Genomic DNA, 19,117 nt, shown 5'->3' on the forward strand with positions numbered 1-19,117 from the left:
AGTAAAAATACATTAAGAGCGGTAAAAAATTTATCGCAGAAAACACTGATTTAGAGTGGTAATTTATTCTACGACAACAATACCTTTTCATGGTTTTTAAGAGCAATAAAAGAGCAGTAAGAGTGGCAAAATTTGTTTATGCAAGTAATAAGCATTCGGTGTCTGTAAGAGCAATAAAAAATTTAGGGCGATGCGAATAAACTTAGGGAGATGTTATTTTCACCCCCCCCTGCATTACTCATGCGCTCCCCTTATAAGATGATTTGACGTGAACAGGCCAATCAATGGTACTTATTTTTCTTGCTCCATAGTGCCCCATTAAAAATTTGTCAAGATAAGTAATAGGAAGTTTCTTGTGGTTGAAGCCCGATACTGATTTACTGATGTTTCACCTCTTCACTGAAAGATTCTCCCCACAAGAACATCAACTTTTGTTCTTGTTGATAAGTTGACCATAGCTCTTTCATACTTCAATAGAAACTGCATGATGTTATAGAGCATTCTTCTATTGCCATTAGAGAAATTTATTGTTTCATTTGCAAAAATGAGAATGGGATATAGGTTTGCATCCCCTCTGAAGAAAATAGAAATTAGCTTTCCTGCTATAGAAAACCAATTTTAGTCCTCTGGTTTAACACTCATTCAGCTATAATGAACAGATGAAGAGAAATTGAGTGGCCCTGTCTAATGCCCCTTGTCGATTTGAACAACCCATTTGTTTGAAATTTTCAAAATGCTCTTGGTCAATTTACAATTTTGAAAAAAGGATTTTATTAAATTATTTTTGAAATACAAAAGATCATCTTACAGGGGCTGGTCGACCGTGGATTGTTAACTGGAAATATAATCGTTTTCCAAAAAGGTATGGCCAGTCGACCACGGTTCATCGGATCAGAAAAAATAAAAAGTTCCAGATGATCAAACGTGGTCGACCGCGAATTATGCGAAAAATCTATCTGTTGGGGCAAATTTTGACAGAACTTTTCACTTCCAAATTCAAAACTCTTCGTGTCTTTTTGCTTCCTAACAGCCGTGGATGATTTAAAACGTAAGGGACACTTTGTGGATGATCCAAACTGATTGTATCACGAAGAGTTGCGATCAAACGGCCATTATTCAAATCAATCTAATGGTTGCCTTGAATAAATGTATTTCACAATGAAAAGACATCAAAAGCTCTATAAAAAGAGCAGAAAATCTTTCTTTTGGAGGACAATTACTGTTGTATCTTTCTCTCTCTTGAAATCCCCTACTCTCTTGATTTTCTAACTTGAATTTCATACAAACATTGTTCTAAATACTCTTATTTTGCAGAAACATTATTTAGAAATTTCTCCGAGGCTTGAAGTTCTTAAAGGGCGTTTTGGGTTTGATTTCGGTTGTGCAAAGCGTCATCAAATATTTGTAGGATCTTCTTATAAGGCTTCATTGTATCTTGGAGGATCCCCTTTGCACACAACTGGTGGGGGCGAAATTTGTCTTAAGGAAAGCGATCACGCGCCTTGAAGCAACTCTGCTATACCATACTATACCGTATTCCCACCAACACCATTAAGCTCCCTATTAATCAACCTTGAGAACCAGCAATTATCAATCATTCTCCTAATTATACATTTTCAAATATCATTGAAGCCAAAAAAATTTCAAAACTTTAATGATTAAGTCCCCCTTAATTCTGTCATAATCCTTAACCATGTCCAACTTAAGAACCCCATTTTTCACCTCATACATTTTTGTCGATTCCTTGAATCATTTCTTGAGCTATAAAAATATTTTCAGGAATTTGCCTTCCTATAAAAAAAAAACCCCCTTGTTCAAGGAAAATGATTTCTCAGGTTGAGTTGATTGAGTTGATGTAGCTTTCTTGTGCTTTATCTTATAATAATAACCAATGCAATCTAGTCCAGCAACCTTGTGAATGAAAGAAATTTGGGATCTTTGGTTTGTATTTATTCAACAGTTCTATGAAGATGCTATTATTTGATTGTTGCAGCCAGTATTACACATCTACGCAACTTGATCTTCTCGTTTAGGCAAATGCTTTTAATACAAGTAAATCATATACAAGCTAAGGTCAACCTTTGTTTCATTAAGAACGAGGCTGATAATACAGAGAGAGAGAGAGAGAGAGAGAGAGAGCAACCTTTGTTTCATTAAGAATGAAGCTGATAATACAGGATCATAATGAACTAGGATCAATCTACAATTGAATAATACAGAAGGTTTCATAACAAGAACTGGCCAGGTAAAGGCTTTTGTAATTCTTCCAATTCTATTTCAACTCACAAAATGCCCAGCTGAGAATCAGAGGCAACAGGTTCAAACCCATGAAAGCATGGAATCAACCAGCCAAAAATGCCCTCCCCAAAACTTAAATAATCTTCAACATAATTATCGTTACAAAGCCGGACTGCTTTTCTGTTGAATATCTGCACAGCCACTCTTAATGACAGTGCCGCCAACCCTTGCTGGTGGCCAGTAACGGAACACCGATCTTCCCAATATATTCTTGGCAGGAAGTGGACCCCTGAGTAAGAACAGATTCAACATGAGTAGAAAAGATGTAAAATACGAAGAAAATTCTACACTCATGCAAAGTAGCAATGGGTAAAATGTTTAAAGAATCAGAAACATAAACTTCAGAATCATGAAGTCATCAGCATCAATACCATATATGAGAATCGTAGCTATTGTTACGATTGTCGCCCATCACAAAGACTGAGTTTTCGGGTACATGCTGCAGAGATGAGATTCAAAAAATTAATGGTCCTTTGCAAAAGGCTGCAGTTTACCAAGTCACATCTTGCTGAGAAATTTACAGACAAACTTGAAGAGATCTTAATTTATTGCCTTTTAGTCTAAATGCTCTGTTTCTTTCGACGTAAATTGGGCGTACGTGCATTTTATGCAGTTAAAAATGGCTATGAAATTTGTTTTACGCCCATTTCGCACCCAAAGAAACAGAGCCAAAATGAAGATATGGATGGGAAAAAATTTACAGAACAACATTAGGAAGGTAGTTAAAGTCAAGAAAGGTAGAAACATGGGCGATAGTAGGCATACGATTGGGTTCATGTCATAAGAAGGTGGCTCAAGGATAAAATCCTCATTTCTCACAATTCCATTTACCATTAGCTTTCCATCATGGACCTGCAATAGCAAAAAAATAATTTCTGGTGAGCTCATGATTATTGCAACTACTGTTTAAGGGGAAATGACTGCAAACATAAGGCCCTGTTCATTATGATCACCGATTGTGAGTCCAAAACCTATTATTGGACTCAAAACTACGTTTAATTTTGAGTCCAATAATTAGTTTTGGACTCACAATCGCTTGGCATAATCCTAAACAAACATGGCCTGAGATAATATAGACTGTTTGTTATCATTAAAAACTGTTACACTTAATTGGACTAACATGTGTACCCAGTGTTTCAAAATGCGAACGTGGGTCAAAACAAGGCCAAAGCAAATCCTAGCCAACTCAGCCCAAAGGGTCCTAGTACTCGGTTGACGCGGCCATAAATCAGGAGATTCAAGGGAGTTTTGGTTGACTTCGTCTGGTAGAATGCGGACTCGGAAAAGAACGGGGTCAAAGCAAAAGTGAGTAACGGTGCAACTGTACTGAATTAACCAAAATCAAAGTTGTCCCAAGCTTGTAGGTTGTCTGAAAACCCCGACCTCGGTAGAAAACGAACGGCTAACCCCTCTCATCTCCATCATAACAACTCAACTTGGGGAAGTCAACGATGACACGGGGGAGTTTTGAAACTATGTGTACACCTAACATCCACAAATTCTGAAGAACCAAAGTAACATGCATCCACAGATTTTGGTAATACTCACCTCCACAACATCACCTTCTTTGGCAACAATTCGCTTAATGAAGACATCCCCATCAGTATATCCTACTTCCTGCAAAATAAAAGACTTGCTGACTACGAAACATCTGGGGGTGTTTTCATGAGTTTGGAACCTTTGAAGGCACTACTTACCTGCAAGACTGGCGGGCTTTTGAAAATCACAATGTCATTCACACATGGCTTTCTGAAATAGTAGGAAACCTAACAATATCAAGATAAAACACCTGTGTGTTATTGATGAAGCTTCAAAGTTTAAATAATACTGCTTGCATCAAATACTATGTCTACTTATGAGACACATCCTGATTAATACGTAGATCACTATTTCATAGAATCAAAAATGTCATTCACGGATTGGTTTTTGAAAATCACAGTGCTCTTTCTGAAACAGTCAAGAAAACTAACCATACCAAGATAAAACACCTGACATGTACGGAGCTTCAAAGTATAATTTGTACGAAGCTTCAATATTTGAAATTATACTGCTCACATCAAATCATGTCTACTTATGGGAGCCATCCCATTTAATATGTACATCACTATTTATAAAATCTTCAAACGGAAGAATATACATATCAACAAAAAAGATTATTCATAACCCATAATGGAAAAGGAAAGTAGAGAATTCCCACGTCTCTTTATACATATGCTTATTACGTGTTAATAATTTTTTGTTCTCATCAATAGTCAAAAGAAAACCCAATTTACATGACTAAGCACTACACAAAATTATAAACTCCAATCCTAGATAATTTCAAAAGTCCAAATTGCAAGTATTGTTACATTTAAGATACCACAAAATTGAATATTTGTAACTCATCAAAGTATTTTGAATGACAAAAAAACAAGGGTATCCTCAACTTGAATTTGTTGCACACTAAGATACATTCTTCCTTACCAAATAAATATAGTAACCCATATTCAAACCTAAACCCACATCCATGGTTAATTTAATTTCCAAAAGCACCAAAATGAACCCTGAATCGCACCTGGTCCTGTCCTCTACAGCATATCTAAACCCTAAATTCCATACTTGTTATCACCCTCTATAAAGAAAATTTTTGAACCCACTTCATCTTTCCTAAAAAATCACAAAATACAAAGATAAATAGGTACTGATTAAGGTACATGGAAATAAGAAAGTAGAAAATGATCACGTCCCTCACATGTGTTTTCTGCATTTAAGATACACTACATCTTACATGCTTAAATGTCTATCAGATGGTAGAATAAATACCATGGTTACAATTACTTCTAGATATAACCCTGATTTAAACTGCTTCCTAAAATATTGTCACCCAAAAATCCATGTTTACTATCACCTGTTAGGGACAAAACTTTGAACCTATATCATTCACACCAAATCCTATCTTTACTTAGTAAATTAGTAAACTAAAAATCAAAAGATTAAAGAAGGCACCTGATTATGCTAATTGGAATACCATCTGCTTAAACAATTTTCTATTCCACATTTTAAAATATTCATCTCTCCATGAACACTGCTTTTTTCTGAAAGCAACAATCTAAGTTCAATTCTATTTCCGAACCGCAATTCATATTGGACCCAGAAATCTGAAGCATTTCAAAATCCCAATTCACCAATTTATTCATAATATTCATAACTTCACCTAAAATTCCATATTTATTATCTGAATCCAATTTCACACACAATCCCATGCTACTACCACTCAAATAAACATTATTTCTTGTTAGAGAGTAAAATCAGATTAAGATCAAATCTCCTCATATTTGATTTGATTGGGCTATATTGAGTAGTTGGGTTAGATTATGCTAGTGAATTAGATTAGGTTTATCTCTTTCCCTTCTTATCATGATCTCTTTCTTTGTTTATCCCTATGGGTGTTTTATATAAACACACAGTAGGGCTCTTTGTAAAGAATCTAAGAAATCCAAGTTTAGTGAAAATCTCCTAATTTATCATGGTATCAAAGCCAAGGGTGTAGACCTTGATCACACGTTTGGTGATTTCGTTTTCGGGCGGACGGCCGGCCCTGGCCTTGCTCGCCATTCTTGCCGTCCGCCTAGCCCAAGTAAAGCTTCCGTTCTCCTATTCATCTCTTCTTATTCATCATTTTATGTTTCACCGGTTTCTTAGGCCTTTTTCTGCCCTTCCTCTTCTACCACTACTTCGGCTGCCTCATAACCATTCCTCTTCCACAAATGCCCTTTTCCTTTGCACATGTGCTATTGTTTTGGTATCATTTCTCAAACATGGGTTCTGAATAAAAAATAGCAAAGAAAGAGGGGCTTTTTGGATGACGTAATGAGAAGATATCAAGGAGCAGTGATAAGATCTTAGTTTATTCTCCACTTACTTTTTTATACTGTGTGAAGGTGTGATTCGTAGTTTCTAAAATCTGCAGTCTCATTGCCTAGTCCCTTCACAACAACCAAGGTCCATACTGCCATTAATGAAATGTCTCACCCTTCCTTCTTTTGATATCTGCTCTTGGTTTCTTAAGCATAAACCTACCAAAAATTTTTTTGATAAAGGCAGTCCCTATATTTCAATTTCCCATACCTTCTTTGCATTGCTTGGACTCTCTCATATTTTCTGCTACCCACCTCATCTTATGCCAAAAAAAAAAAGGGTATATCCCCAATGTGATATTTGCACACCCCTTCCTCTTGTTCAAAGTGAAATCACCCCCAATATTTGATATCCACACCATCATTTTCCTTCTATTGGAACAATATATTTTCAATGTCATTTTTTGTTCTACAATTGTTATTTGCTATCAAAAGCCGCTAGTTGTCGTTTCTCTTTATCTTCTCTTCACTTTCATTCTCTTTATCTTTGAACTTCTATTTCAATCTATGATTTTCCATTTCAGTCGAGGTGCCTTTCTTCAAGGTGCGTGCCTGAAATAAATTGCTCTACTCAGTTGAGGGGCCTCGATTCTTTGAGGTTCGTGCCTGAGAGAGTCAGCTTCCATGAAGATCGATACTTGCCGTGTGTCTGGCCCATTGAGGCCCATTCTCGCCCATCAAGGCACCCTTTTGCCCATCCAGGCTTTGGTCCATTGTGACCCATTTCCAGAAGGTTCGGTTTTCAAAACCGGCCTAAAGACTCGCTCATTCCGGCTTGAGTCCAATTCAGTTCTTTGAGGCTCTGCGGGGTTCATCTTTCATGCAACACATTCTTCAACAACAGGCGGCAATTCATCTTTAGCAATATCAACAACAGGCGGACATCAATCGTAACAGTGTGCATAAAAAAAATTTACATTTCTTTTTGGGGAAAATTTACATTTCTTTTTGGGGATATCTATTGTAATCAAACGTATATCGATTTTCAATCCATATACATTTGAGGGGGCATGTTAGAGAGTAAAATCAGATTAAGATCAAATCTCCTCATATTTGATTTGATTAGGCTATATTGAGTAGTTGGGTTAGATTATGCTAGTGAATTAGATTAGGTTTATCTCTTTCCCTTCTTATCATGATCTCTTTCTTTGTTTATCCCTATGGGTGTTTTATATAAACACACATTAGGGCTCTTTGTAAAGAATCTAAGAAATCCAAGTTTAGTGAAAATCTCCTAATTTATCACTTCTATTAAAAACCCAATTCAAACTCAACTTCTAACGCAGTACCACAGCTACCAAAAACTAAAAGATCCAATTTTTAACAGATAATGTAAAGAAATCAAAGAATCAAAGTAGGGAAAAAAACCTTTTCGGCCACGATGCGATCTCCCACATCGAATGTCGGGTACATTGATAGGGAAGGGATAAATCGCGGCTCAGCTACGAAAGAGCGGAATGCGAGGGAGATTGCAAGTGCTGCAAAGACTGTCTTTGCATCTTCAGTGGTCACATTCAACCACTCTGGTAGTGATCCCTTATTCTCTCCCTTCCCATCTCCACCACCTCCACCACCATCCCCTTTATTACTGCCACCATTCTCTACTTCCAAAACAGGTTTATTTTCCTCACTGGGACTGTTAGTTCCACTACATTTTATACTCTGGAAGTGGGTTTTCAGGTTCAAGAGTTTAAACCCTAAAGAAGTAGGGATTTTCAAGAAAGAGGTCAATTTAGTAGGATTGGAATTAGGGTTTTTTAATTGGGTGGGACTGGAATTAGGGCTTCTACAAGAAGAAACTATTTGGGTCGGGCTGTTACTAGGGTTTTTTAAGGGAAATTTGATTTGGGTGTGACTGGAACTAATAGGGTTTTTTAAGGAAGAGAGGAATTGGGTGTGAGTGGGACTAGGGTTCTTCAAGGATGAGAAATCAGGGCCTTTTGAGGAAGAGGTGGGAGGGAAACATTGCACAGAAATCATCTTTGACTCCCCCCACCTCAATCCTGATAACGTTGCTAATGAAACTAGCTTTTTCTATAAGGCTGCTGGCTGCGTCCGGAATCTGGATTGCCAGAATCAGGAATCGGAATTATTATCCTATTCCGATTCTTGTAATGGAGAAAATTAAAATGAAAAGGGATTTTAGCCGATTAGTCCCTAAATCTGGCAAACGGGTGGGTCGGGCCGGGTTTCACCCAACCCGTACGGGCAGGGTAAAAATGACCCAAAATTTTATTGGTCACAATTTGGTGAACCCGGACCTAGTGGTGTCAATGGACCGAGAAGGTCTGATGGATAATCTGAATCCGAATCTTAATAGACAGAATTTAGGCACATTAGAAGGATCCATGGACATATTTTGGATCCTCCTCGGAAGATCCGAAAATTTTCGGATTGTGATCAAGACGGGGCAAAAAAAACCGATAGATAGTCACAATCCGAAGTCCATTTACTAAAATACTCTCAAAATATTTCTTATAAGTGTTACAGGAGGGATATTTTCATAAGAATGAAGTGAATATTGGTTAGCTTACGACTTTTCACTTCCCCCCTTTTATAGACATCTTTTTCTCTTCCTTTCCTTAATCGAGTTTTCTTCCTGTAAACTTGCGACTCACCCTCAACAAGGATTACTTACTAGAAAGTTTTATCATCACGCACCCTCGAACGTTGGAGTTCTTTTCAACAATAAAATCCTATTATTCATTGGGTTGTTATTAGATATAGTGACTAATTCTTTTCTGAATTAAGGAATTTTGGAGTTCATTTCAAATGAAGAAAGCTGAATTTTTTTGCTGTTTTGTAAGTAGGACACTCCACTGGACGGTCCGATTTGAATGGATCGTGACCGGGACAAAAGAAGTTGTATTCGAAGAACACTCCGAATCCGATCCGACTGATAAGGGATTTTGAATGGATTGTGACTAAGACATAGGAGGATCCAATCCGAAGTGGATCCGTTGACACCCCTACCCAGACCCCACCTGAACGGGCCAGGTGGACCCACGGGTCACCCGGTTTTTTATTTATTTATTTATTTTTGCTGTTGTTATTCCCACACTATAATAGGATGATCCAAACTATCCATGTGATGGACCGTAACGTAAATAGGTTGTGCCCAAAAAATCATTTCCATAAGATGATCCTAGCCCTCTTATCTATTGAGGAATTGCTGATTATTATTTATCGAAACCTGTATAGATCGGAGGGCTAGGATCATCCTATGGAAATGATTTTTGGTGGGTCACGTATTTACAGTGTGTTCCATCACATGGACGGTTTAGATCATCCTATGATGTGGTAAGTACAGTACTCCATATATGTTCGTGTTTTTTTTAAAGTCTGACAAAAAATTATATTATGCACTTGTTGATTGGGAAAAATAACACGATAAACTTTATCCAGATCCAAACTCATTATGCATCTGATGAACACTCAAAAATCTCTTTTCGTGAAAAAGCAATTGCACGAGGAATTTGTGAATGCGCCTGAACTCCGTTCATAGAGGCTCTGTATAATGCCAGCTTTTCTGTTCCAAGACTGTCTCATGAAACTGCCTCTTATCTCTTTTTTTCAAAAACTTACCAAATCTACATGAATAGTGTTAGGTCTAAAATTGGTAACAGGTTATGGTAGGGCTGGATGGTCCGGGCTAACAAGTCACGGCTGAAGGGCTGGTGGAGTCCTGCGCTGCACAAGGGTACAGACAAGAAAGAAAAGGGTCAGAGGACCAACCCGGAGTGGTACTCCGGACGGGCGCTTCGACACTCAAGTCAGTATGAGCAGGAGTGCAAAGCAATGTCAGAGCAAAAGCTTAGGGTTTTGAGTTTCAGATCCCTCACCTTAGCACAAGTGAAGGCTATTTATAGTGATTCTGAGCCACCTGTCTAGGACAGGTGGTAGTTCTGAGCCACCTGTCCAGGACAGGTGGTGGCCTCTGGATGGACCAGGTCTCATACCTAAGAAGGGTAGGTGGAAGTCCCTGATTGGTCCAGGTGTCACACCTAGCAGGGACAGGTGTTTGCTTTGCAACGGTCCCTGTGAGGGCCACGTGCCAACAGCCAATTTGGTGGCCTCTGTATGGACCAGGTCTCATACCTAAGAAGGGTAGGTGGAAGTCCCTGATTGGTCCAGGTGTCACACCTAGCAGGGACAGGTGTTTGCTTTGCAACGGTCCCTGTGAGGGCCACGTGCCAACAGCCAATTGGTTGCTGAGTTCGGACCTCATCAGTGCTGAGTTCGGACCCATCAGTGCTGAGCCCGGACCCCATCAAATAGAATATGTGATATAAATTCCTAAAACTTCTACTTCTAATAATATAACAATACTCTTTGTAACATCTACAATACCAGCTTTCTTCTTTTCTCCTCTTAGTTTCATTCCAGCATATATATCATTCAGTTAAACAATTCAAATGCGAAAGCTTGAAAAGAAGATTGTAACTAAGGATTGTAAAATAGAACAAAGTTTCTTTCATTCTAACAATTGAAAATTTGATACAGGAAGCAACATTCAGCAAAAAAAAGCCAAGATAGCCCATCTGTGGCCTGAAGAACATAAATAAAAGCCAAGGTTCTTCAATAGGAAAACCTCCAATCTAAGCTTCATAGGAGCAGAGGTTCTCAAATCCCATGTAGTCTTTATTCTTGATCTTCCATATCATGTTTGATATGCCGACCCCACCTGTTAAATGAAATAAACCCTCACAATCAGATAGCAAAATTTATCAAGCCCTGTTCAATTTGGATTTTGAGAATTGAATTTGAGTCCAAAACTGATTATTGGACTCAACATTAAAGGCAATTTTGAGTCCAATAATCAGTTGAACACTCAAATCTTACACACAATCGAAAATGAACAGGGCCTTATTAGAAGAGAGAAATGGAATCTTGGGACTGTTTGATTAATCAAATATGATGTCTCAGTGAGGATTTTTAAAACTTGGAATCACAGCCTTTGGACTGTTATATCTTTAGGGCCAAGCTTCAAATAATAAAACTCATATTGCCTTATGAGGACCAGGGTCCAAGTTGGCTCTAAATTTTGGGAAGCGCTCCAAGATTTCAAATTTAAGCTATGATTTGTGGACACGGACATGAGTGTCGCGTGTTGACACGGACACGGAGTGTCAAACACGGCAAACTCTCAAAATTTAGAAACGGGGACACGGCTAAAATAGAAAGTACATATAGTCATGATTTGTGGACACAGATTCGTGTTCTGAGTTTCGACACGGATACGAGGTATCTTACATGGAAACCCCTAAATATCTAGAAATAGTGGCACAATCATACACTGATACACGTACATACTTATAAAGTTACTGAAACTTCTAGACTTAAAAGTGCCTAAATGAGTGTCGACATGGATGGACACGGGTGTCGTGTCGGACACGACATGACACGTGTGTCAGCAATAAATTCGAAGTGTCGGCCAAATCATAGAATTTAAAGTATGAGGACTTTGCATACTCACCCAGTGAAATTGCACTGACAAAGATTGTGAAAGCCAGTATGAAAATGATGAGAGATGCCCTCCCAAGTAAAATAATTATCTTTCTCACCACGTGTTGCCCCACAAAGGCAGCGACAGTTGCCACAGCGATGAAGTAGAGAGCTGGCAAATATATCAGAAATGAATGAATAAATAAGGGTAATTTCGGTAACTCTATTACAGATTCCAGAGTATCTCTACAAGCTGTTTTATCTCTTTTTTTTAAGGTTTCTTCAGTGATATCTACAAGGTTTGATCTAAGTAGGTCTATCCTCTACTCTCTTCAATCATTCAAAAATAAATAAATCATCCACTCTCTTCACTAGGTGTAAATAAACCATCTCCCTATCTTTTTCTTTCTTTCATGACAAATGAAGTTGGACTGAAGATTTTTTGTAGCTTCTGTCACCCAAATTTGCTTTTGTTATTGATCTCAGCCATTCACAAAAGTGAGTGGTTAGACTGCCTCTCTTTCCTTTTCTTTTCATTTTCTTTTGTGTGTATTTGAATGCATATTTGTGTGCGTGCATCTACATAGAGAGAGAGAGAGAGAGAGAGAGAGAGAGAGAGAGAGAGAGAGAGAGTTTCATACCGTATGGAACAGGAAAACGTTTTAGAAGATAATACTCGACCACAGACATGGATGAGGAGAATGTCATGGCAAAGGTGGCGGTGGCACTTGAGACCTGCACAGTAAAAGAGTAAAACTTAGTATCGATACATAGTTTATGCACCCATAAATTCACAGTATTGATAGTAGTCAAAAGTTGTTGATAGGTGCCTAGGAAAGCTATGGGGCTATCGCCTAGGTGAGATCCACATCAGCAGTCCAATCTTAGAGGCCAAAATGACTGCCAAGGGTTGTCAAAAATAATATGTTGGGGCATATCATGAGTGAAAAACGACCATATGTTAGGGCTTATCATTTATTCAGAGCGACTATAATCCTCTTCATCTACCATTTGCATTATTGCTTATATAGCATAACCTAACCAATTCTATTTCTTAAAGTTTCTCTGTTATTTCCACCATCTTTGATAGGGTTTATTCCACCAAAAAGCCTTTGAATACTCTACTTCAAGTCGACTACTTCCATTCTAAATTTTGTTACTGTATACATCCTTGATTGTTTGCTATGTTTATCTTTTATTCTCTATGCATATATAGTTTTTCCTCTGTTTTCAAGCACTGACCCACAGAAAATGACTGTCATAAGGATTAAATGTTGAATCCATTAAACTGATGAATGCATCCATTTATGGCTTGTAGTAATGCTAAATATGCAACAAAAAATATATATCCCATATGTATTTATGACTAAGAAAATGTCTTTCTAAAGTCTTCTTCCCATGGACTGTTGCCTACTATGATGCAAGCAAAGTTGCGAACACTAACACACTCATCTTTATGGAAAGTTGCACAGAAGATTGCATAAGGTATAAGGATTATGAGAAAATTTGGTGTGAGGTTACCACATTTTCTTTGTATGGAAATGACGAAAACATGAGTAGAGAACTTCGGCTGGATCAAAATGGTTCAGATTTATTAATTCAGTTGGGTTTTCCACAAGGCAGCATTTCCATGACAGAGAATGACCCAGAAATAGTGAATTCATCATCAACAACAGCGAAGTAATACAGAATTTCTCATTATTTTCCAGAAGTTAATTTGATGGGTAGAATAATATGGCAAGACAAGACAACACCCCATTTTTGGGAGACGAAGGTTGATATGGTACGATATCAATAAATGATTCAAAATTTTAACAGAAATAGCAACAAATTCGGAAGCAAATCACAGTTGATAAGGGTAATCAAATGGGTAAAAACCTAAAGAAGTGATGTACATACTTGAGGAGGGATGCCCAGCTCCAAGAAAAGAGGACCCAAAATAAAGCCTCCACCTAAGCCAAGTAGTCCACCAACTATACCAGCGAGTATACCACAGGAGCAGTAGAGAATCAGCTGATGAACCTTCCAGCTTGTCCCTTCCTCCCCCTGGGATGCAATAACTCTCTTTCCTTTGTATAAGCTAACAGCCTCAAATAGAGACACCCCCACAGCAACTGGGACCTGCAAGACATCAACATGAGGAATATTCAGATGCTTAACAACAAGGTCTCCAAGAGATAATGTAAAAACTTGCCAACTCAAACAAGACCAAGGTCAATTTATAGGTATAACTTCAAGTTTTTAAACCTAAAACCAAAGCAAGACACAGTACCTGCAGTAAGTTCAGAACCCAATATGCTATTGAACATGTTGATGTGTAATTCTGCAACCAAAATATACAGGCAGATTTATAATCACTCAGCCCATAAGTCCATAGATGCTAAGATGTAATGCTATCATACATGCATTCTAAGATGCATACTGGCATACATGCATTTTGAGAAGCATATTAAAGGGCTAACCTTTGTAATCTGAAGTGCAAGAAATGCAACCCAGACAGAGACAAGAAGACTGAGTTCTTTCCAGTAGACATTCTCAAGAATTGAGACCTGTGAAGGTTTATAGAATTTAGCATCGACAGCTAAAGAAAAATACAGCCGACCTATACTGAATACTCACCTCAGCTTCTCCAGATGGCTTGGCCTCTTTTCGAGAACCATCATTTGGGCCGCTTGGGAGAACTTCGTACTCCACCTCTTCAGTACCCATATCTGATTAAAACGAGAACGACAAATTGTCACATTCAATAAAATAAAGAAAATTGGATGCAAAGACTTCTTTCAGGCTTTATAGCCAGTGTCTAAACAGTTGTGCACCCAAAAGACTTCCAGAGTGGACTTACTCGGCGAAGCTATAATAGATTGAGTTAAAGGGATAACTGGCTTTTGAGATACTAGAGAAAAACTAGATCATAAGGGACTTGAATACTCCAAAAAGGTCATAGCATTAACTCTGAAAAAAAGGTCATAGCATTAACTCTGAAAAAAAAATCATATTATTCTACTGGGTTTTGAATTGACCTAGATTGCAGTCCTCATCGAGAACGAATTTCAGGCATCAAATCTTGTTTATAACATAGTGGAAAGAATATAATGACTCACCATTCGACTCCAAGCGCTTTACAACTTCCTGAAATTGAAAACAGATAATCAGAACACAAAGATAAGTTGCATTAGGGAACACTACATGCTAGCACAAAAGTGAATTAAGTTGTATCACCTTTATAATGGTCTCCTTTTTCCATGTTTCAACACCCCTCAAGAAAGCCTTGGTTGATGTGCCTGTGAAACAGTCAAATTATTAAAAAACCATCAAGGACAATCTGAGTCCACGACAAAGCAATACAAATCAATCGAGAATTACCCAAGAAGAGGATGATTAGAAGAACAGTGACCATCCAATCAGCGAAAATCACATTGAAAGCAACTCCGATACTGATCCCCAGCATGAGCATCGGTTGGAATAGCAATGCTAAGTCATAGTCAATAATGGGCATATCTAGAGTTGGATGCCTTAGCTTAAGATTGTAGAAAACAGTTGAGCCTGCTGCACCCATAATCATACCTGACCAAACAGCATCTAGGACCTCAGCACTTGCAGATAGGTTTAACCAATGAAGCACGGATACGGGTACGGGGTGTGGGTACGACACAATACGGGTACGCGGATACGTGATTTTTTAAAAAGATAGGATACAGGTACGTTGGGGGTACGCTAAATATAATATATTTTTATATTTTATTAAATATTTATAAAAGTAAAAAATTAAATATTTTATTAAAGAATTCAAACAATTTAATTGGAGAACAATAAAATAACAGTAACATCACCAAAATCTAATATTACTTCTAAGTTAGGTTTTTAATTACGGGATATATATTATAGATATTTTGATGTATTCAACCCCCTTTTTTGTTAATTGGGACAGCCCCTCTATTGTTAATCTGTAATTTTTTATTTAATTTGAATCGGGGTACCCAAGAGCACCCGCACCCGATACGCACCCGACACGGATACGTGGGCCTTCGGAGAGTACCCGTGCTTCTTAGGGTTTAACTTAACTGTATAATGGATATTATGAAAAAATTGAATTGACCTTATAATGCATATTACGACTATCAGGGTTAGTGTTTGGGATTTCAGTGGCCAGACGAGGTTCCATAATATGTACGTGATTTCAAAATTAAAGCATATAAAAGAGTTCTCCGGGAAGATAACAAAAGACATGGATTTATACTTGCTGGCAGACACAGACATGGGATGTAAAAAGACGATGGCCCAAGAAGGCCTAAGTGCCTATAGTACCAACATCTTGATAGTTATATGAAAGTTCTGAGAGATACATTATTACATGTACAAGTAATGGTTCATATGCATATTAGTTGTACTTACACATGAGGCATCTCTAGGTAATGGAAATTCATTAATACTATATAATCGATATATGAATAGAGCAAGATAAAAAAAGAAGTGAAAGTGGATTAAACTCTTGGCCGCTAGTCATCGACAAGTGTCCAACACGGGCACGTTTGGCTACCATGAATTGTTTTTCATGATAAATCCGTGTCTCGAAGTGGAGATAAGGGTGAAGTGGCTAAAAATAAAGAAACAAAATACTGGAAACCAGTATCTCCAAGTGGTAGAAGTGGCTAAAAATCAGGAAACAAAAAACTCTACTCAAAATCTGATAGACTGTTTCCCGATTTTTTGCCAAACAAAAAACTCTACTCAAAATCTGATAGACTGTTTCCCGATTTTTTGCCACTCATCACCGGAGACACTAGTTTCCTGATTTTTAACCACTCCACCCTCATCTCCACTTCGAGACACCGATTTATCATGAAAAACAATTCATGGTAGCCAAACGTGCCCTTAGTGTATGACACAGCAGTTAATTGGAATGTGTAGTGTCTTTGTTATATAGTATGAACAGACAAAGATATTTCAGGTAGAGCTGTTTCAGAAGAGTTGAAACCAAGCAAATTATCTTCCTGTAGACTTGGCTGATCTATGAAAATGTTCATAATTCTCTAAGCAGAACACATCTAAACAGGATACAGCAATGTTAAAGAAACAAAATAAAAATAACAGCAAAGAACTTATTCAAGAATTGCCACTTCAGAGATATGACTACTCAAATGCTCTTACATTTTGATATAGCTGTCGATGATTTTGCATCGAACCCTATAATGAGTCTAAGCATAGGAACAAAAATGCCACCCCCACCAACGCCTCCAACACTTCCGAATGCTGCTCCAAAAAATCCTATAATAGTTCCCACAACGATTTTCCATCCGAATTTCATAGTCTGTAAAACAAATTCCATTATAATGCATAGCTCCAATGCTTCAAAATTGGATTTTAATGAATCATAGGCACAAAAAATGAGAAACACTATCACAAGAGTCCTTTATTCTTTTAGTATCAACCTTACACCTAACGACCATAAAACAAAGTACCAAACAACTTATTCCGGAAAACCAAGTATTCAACGAACTTAGTTGTTGATTTCTCACTTACATATTAATAAACTAGCACGAATACTGTGAAACAACCAATTACAATTGGGGCCCTTACATTTTATATTCCCGGTGGCATCATTTTATATAAAATATTAGAGCATATTAAGTATTAGAACATAAGTCTATCGTCCGATTTTCTTTCAATCTCACCACTCCTAAAATTTCATTTCTTTTTAGCATCTACTACCGAGGGAGAGAGAGAGTGGGAAGAGAGAGATGAGTGGTCTTACACTTCATGTCATTTGAGAGAGATGAGTCGGAGACATAAGTTGACGGTCTTACACTCTTTTGGTTAGAAACATACTGTATGTACACACCAATCCTGTCAGAATGTTGTATCTACATATAGTATTGTAAAGTATATATACTTTGAAAAACACTTTCTAACAATTTACTCTCTTGTATCTTATATCAATAGATTTTCCTATTTTTTCTTTATTAAGTAAAAATTACCAACGCGGGAACAATGTCGGTTCCTGGTCTAGCAATAAGATATAAGAGATTAAAATGTATGGAGCATTAATTATGAGAGCCCCAACTATACTCCAAACGCTTGAGCCTTTGGAGATATAATCTTTTATACTTTAACACTCATCCTCAAGTGTGGCCCCTCTATTTAGGGCTGGCCTACACGTGGCACATGTGGCCCCCTCTTTTGGGTTGGCCATTAGATGTGAGTTTTTAACATCAAGGAGTTTTGAACCCTGATACCATGTGAAACAACCAATTACTCTAAAAGCTTAAGCCTTGAGAGATATAATCTTTTATACTTTAACAACTACCATATGTAAGTAAGATAATCAAAATGCTGCAAAATCACAGAATTTATGAATCAAATGAGGCTCAGAGACTTACCGGCCAAACATGTTGGTAAGAAGATTTATTGGGCTGCCATAACAAATTTACGAATTCCATAAGATAATCCAATTGGGTCTCTTCAAGTTCATCACTTCTAGAGTCCTCACGCATCAAATTTCGTTCTGCAGATACAAACACAGAAGCTAGAAAAAAGCTGAACCCAATCATGGCAATTGATCTCAAACCCTTCCATTTTGCTCCAATTTCAGCCATGAAATCACAATTCTCCTCTAACTAACTGTTAATACCCACAATTTCACTCCCTTTGTCTAAGCTTAAAATTACTTAGCGGCGACAGTTCTTCTCCATTAGATTTTCTGGAAAAGTTTGGAAAGGAAAAATCTGTTTAAAATTTCCTACTTTTTAAACACTTGAAAAACCATAACATGAACTGACCAGATTCAAATTAGGTGCAGGTTATTTTATAGGCGATGGATGGTGGCCGTCCACTTGTATGCTGGGCCTCTTGGCACTTATCTCTTTCTGTGTCTAAACTTAGTGGGTGAAATCATCTTGGTGATCATGTTTTAACAGAGAGAGAGAGAGAGAGAGAGAGAGAGAGAGAGAGGGGTGTCTGGCAGAACAGATTTGAAAATCAGAAAGTTTTGGACTGTTGTAGCTGATTTGGAAATCTAAGGATCTAACCCAGTTCAAAATATCAACTAAATCCAAACGTGATATCTCTCCTTATCCTTGTCATTTCAATTAAAAAGGTGTTATCCGGACCAGATTTTGCCTCCAACACTACCAAAAGTACACAAAATAAAATGAAGAGATAGACACAATGAGTCAAGCACACGTGGCGTTGTGATCGGTTTTATAACATCTTTTTCAAAACATGCAGTGGGTCCAGGTAGTCCGAACCATTAATTGCTTAGGCCCAAATTCAAATATACCGTTTCTGAAAAATTATCCACAGAGACTTATCCGGGATTTTCATTGTCTGGCTAGCGGTGGAATGACCAAAAAGAGTAAATTAAATTTGTAAATAACACTCGTTCCTTCTCCTCTAATACGATTTTCGGTAGGGCTATGTGGGGAGTATGTGGCCGACTAGGCTTCTTCTTTTGTTTTCACCTTCTCCTTGTTAGAAGGGTT

At 37.7% G+C, this 19,117-nt stretch overlaps 2 protein-coding genes across 4 annotated transcripts; both read right to left on the reverse strand.

Moving 5' to 3' along the window:
• Window positions 1–2,134: 2,134 nt before the first annotated feature.
• Window positions 2,135–8,280, reverse strand: LOC143845584 (chloroplast processing peptidase-like). The gene is made up of 6 exons (XM_077353962.1): window positions 7,563–8,280; window positions 3,996–4,064; window positions 3,847–3,915; window positions 3,064–3,150; window positions 2,670–2,737; window positions 2,135–2,527 (listed from the first exon to the last, which is right to left on the reverse strand). The coding sequence occupies exons 1-6, from the start codon at window positions 8,172–8,174 to the stop codon at window positions 2,398–2,400; spliced, it is 1,035 nt and encodes a 344-aa protein (XP_077210077.1). The 5' UTR covers window positions 8,175–8,280; the 3' UTR covers window positions 2,135–2,397.
• A 2,364-nt stretch (window positions 8,281–10,644) lies between these two features.
• Window positions 10,645–18,612, reverse strand: LOC143845650 (sulfite exporter TauE/SafE family protein 3-like). 3 transcript variants are annotated; one of them, XM_077354043.1, is made up of 13 exons: window positions 18,416–18,612; window positions 18,017–18,141; window positions 16,788–16,947; window positions 15,003–15,203; window positions 14,859–14,920; window positions 14,741–14,768; window positions 14,259–14,350; window positions 14,102–14,188; window positions 13,912–13,962; window positions 13,539–13,760; window positions 12,281–12,374; window positions 11,671–11,811; window positions 10,645–10,878 (listed from the first exon to the last, which is right to left on the reverse strand). In XM_077354043.1, the coding sequence occupies exons 2-13, from the start codon at window positions 18,128–18,130 to the stop codon at window positions 10,793–10,795; spliced, it is 1,338 nt and encodes a 445-aa protein (XP_077210158.1). In that variant the 5' UTR covers window positions 18,131–18,141; window positions 18,416–18,612; the 3' UTR covers window positions 10,645–10,792. The 3 variants fall into 3 exon arrangements, with proteins under 3 accessions (XP_077210158.1, XP_077210157.1, XP_077210156.1); XM_077354042.1 differs by having other exon boundaries at window positions 18,017–18,336; XM_077354041.1 differs by having other exon boundaries at window positions 18,017–18,611.
• Between the last annotated feature and the right edge of the window lie 505 nt (window positions 18,613–19,117).

This window comes from Tasmannia lanceolata, unplaced genomic scaffold, assembly GCF_043159265.1.
Source record: "Tasmannia lanceolata isolate RefF3 unplaced genomic scaffold, GAP_Taslan_0.1 ptg000015l, whole genome shotgun sequence".
In the NCBI taxonomy this organism is placed as follows: Eukaryota; Viridiplantae; Streptophyta; class Magnoliopsida; order Canellales; family Winteraceae; genus Tasmannia; species Tasmannia lanceolata.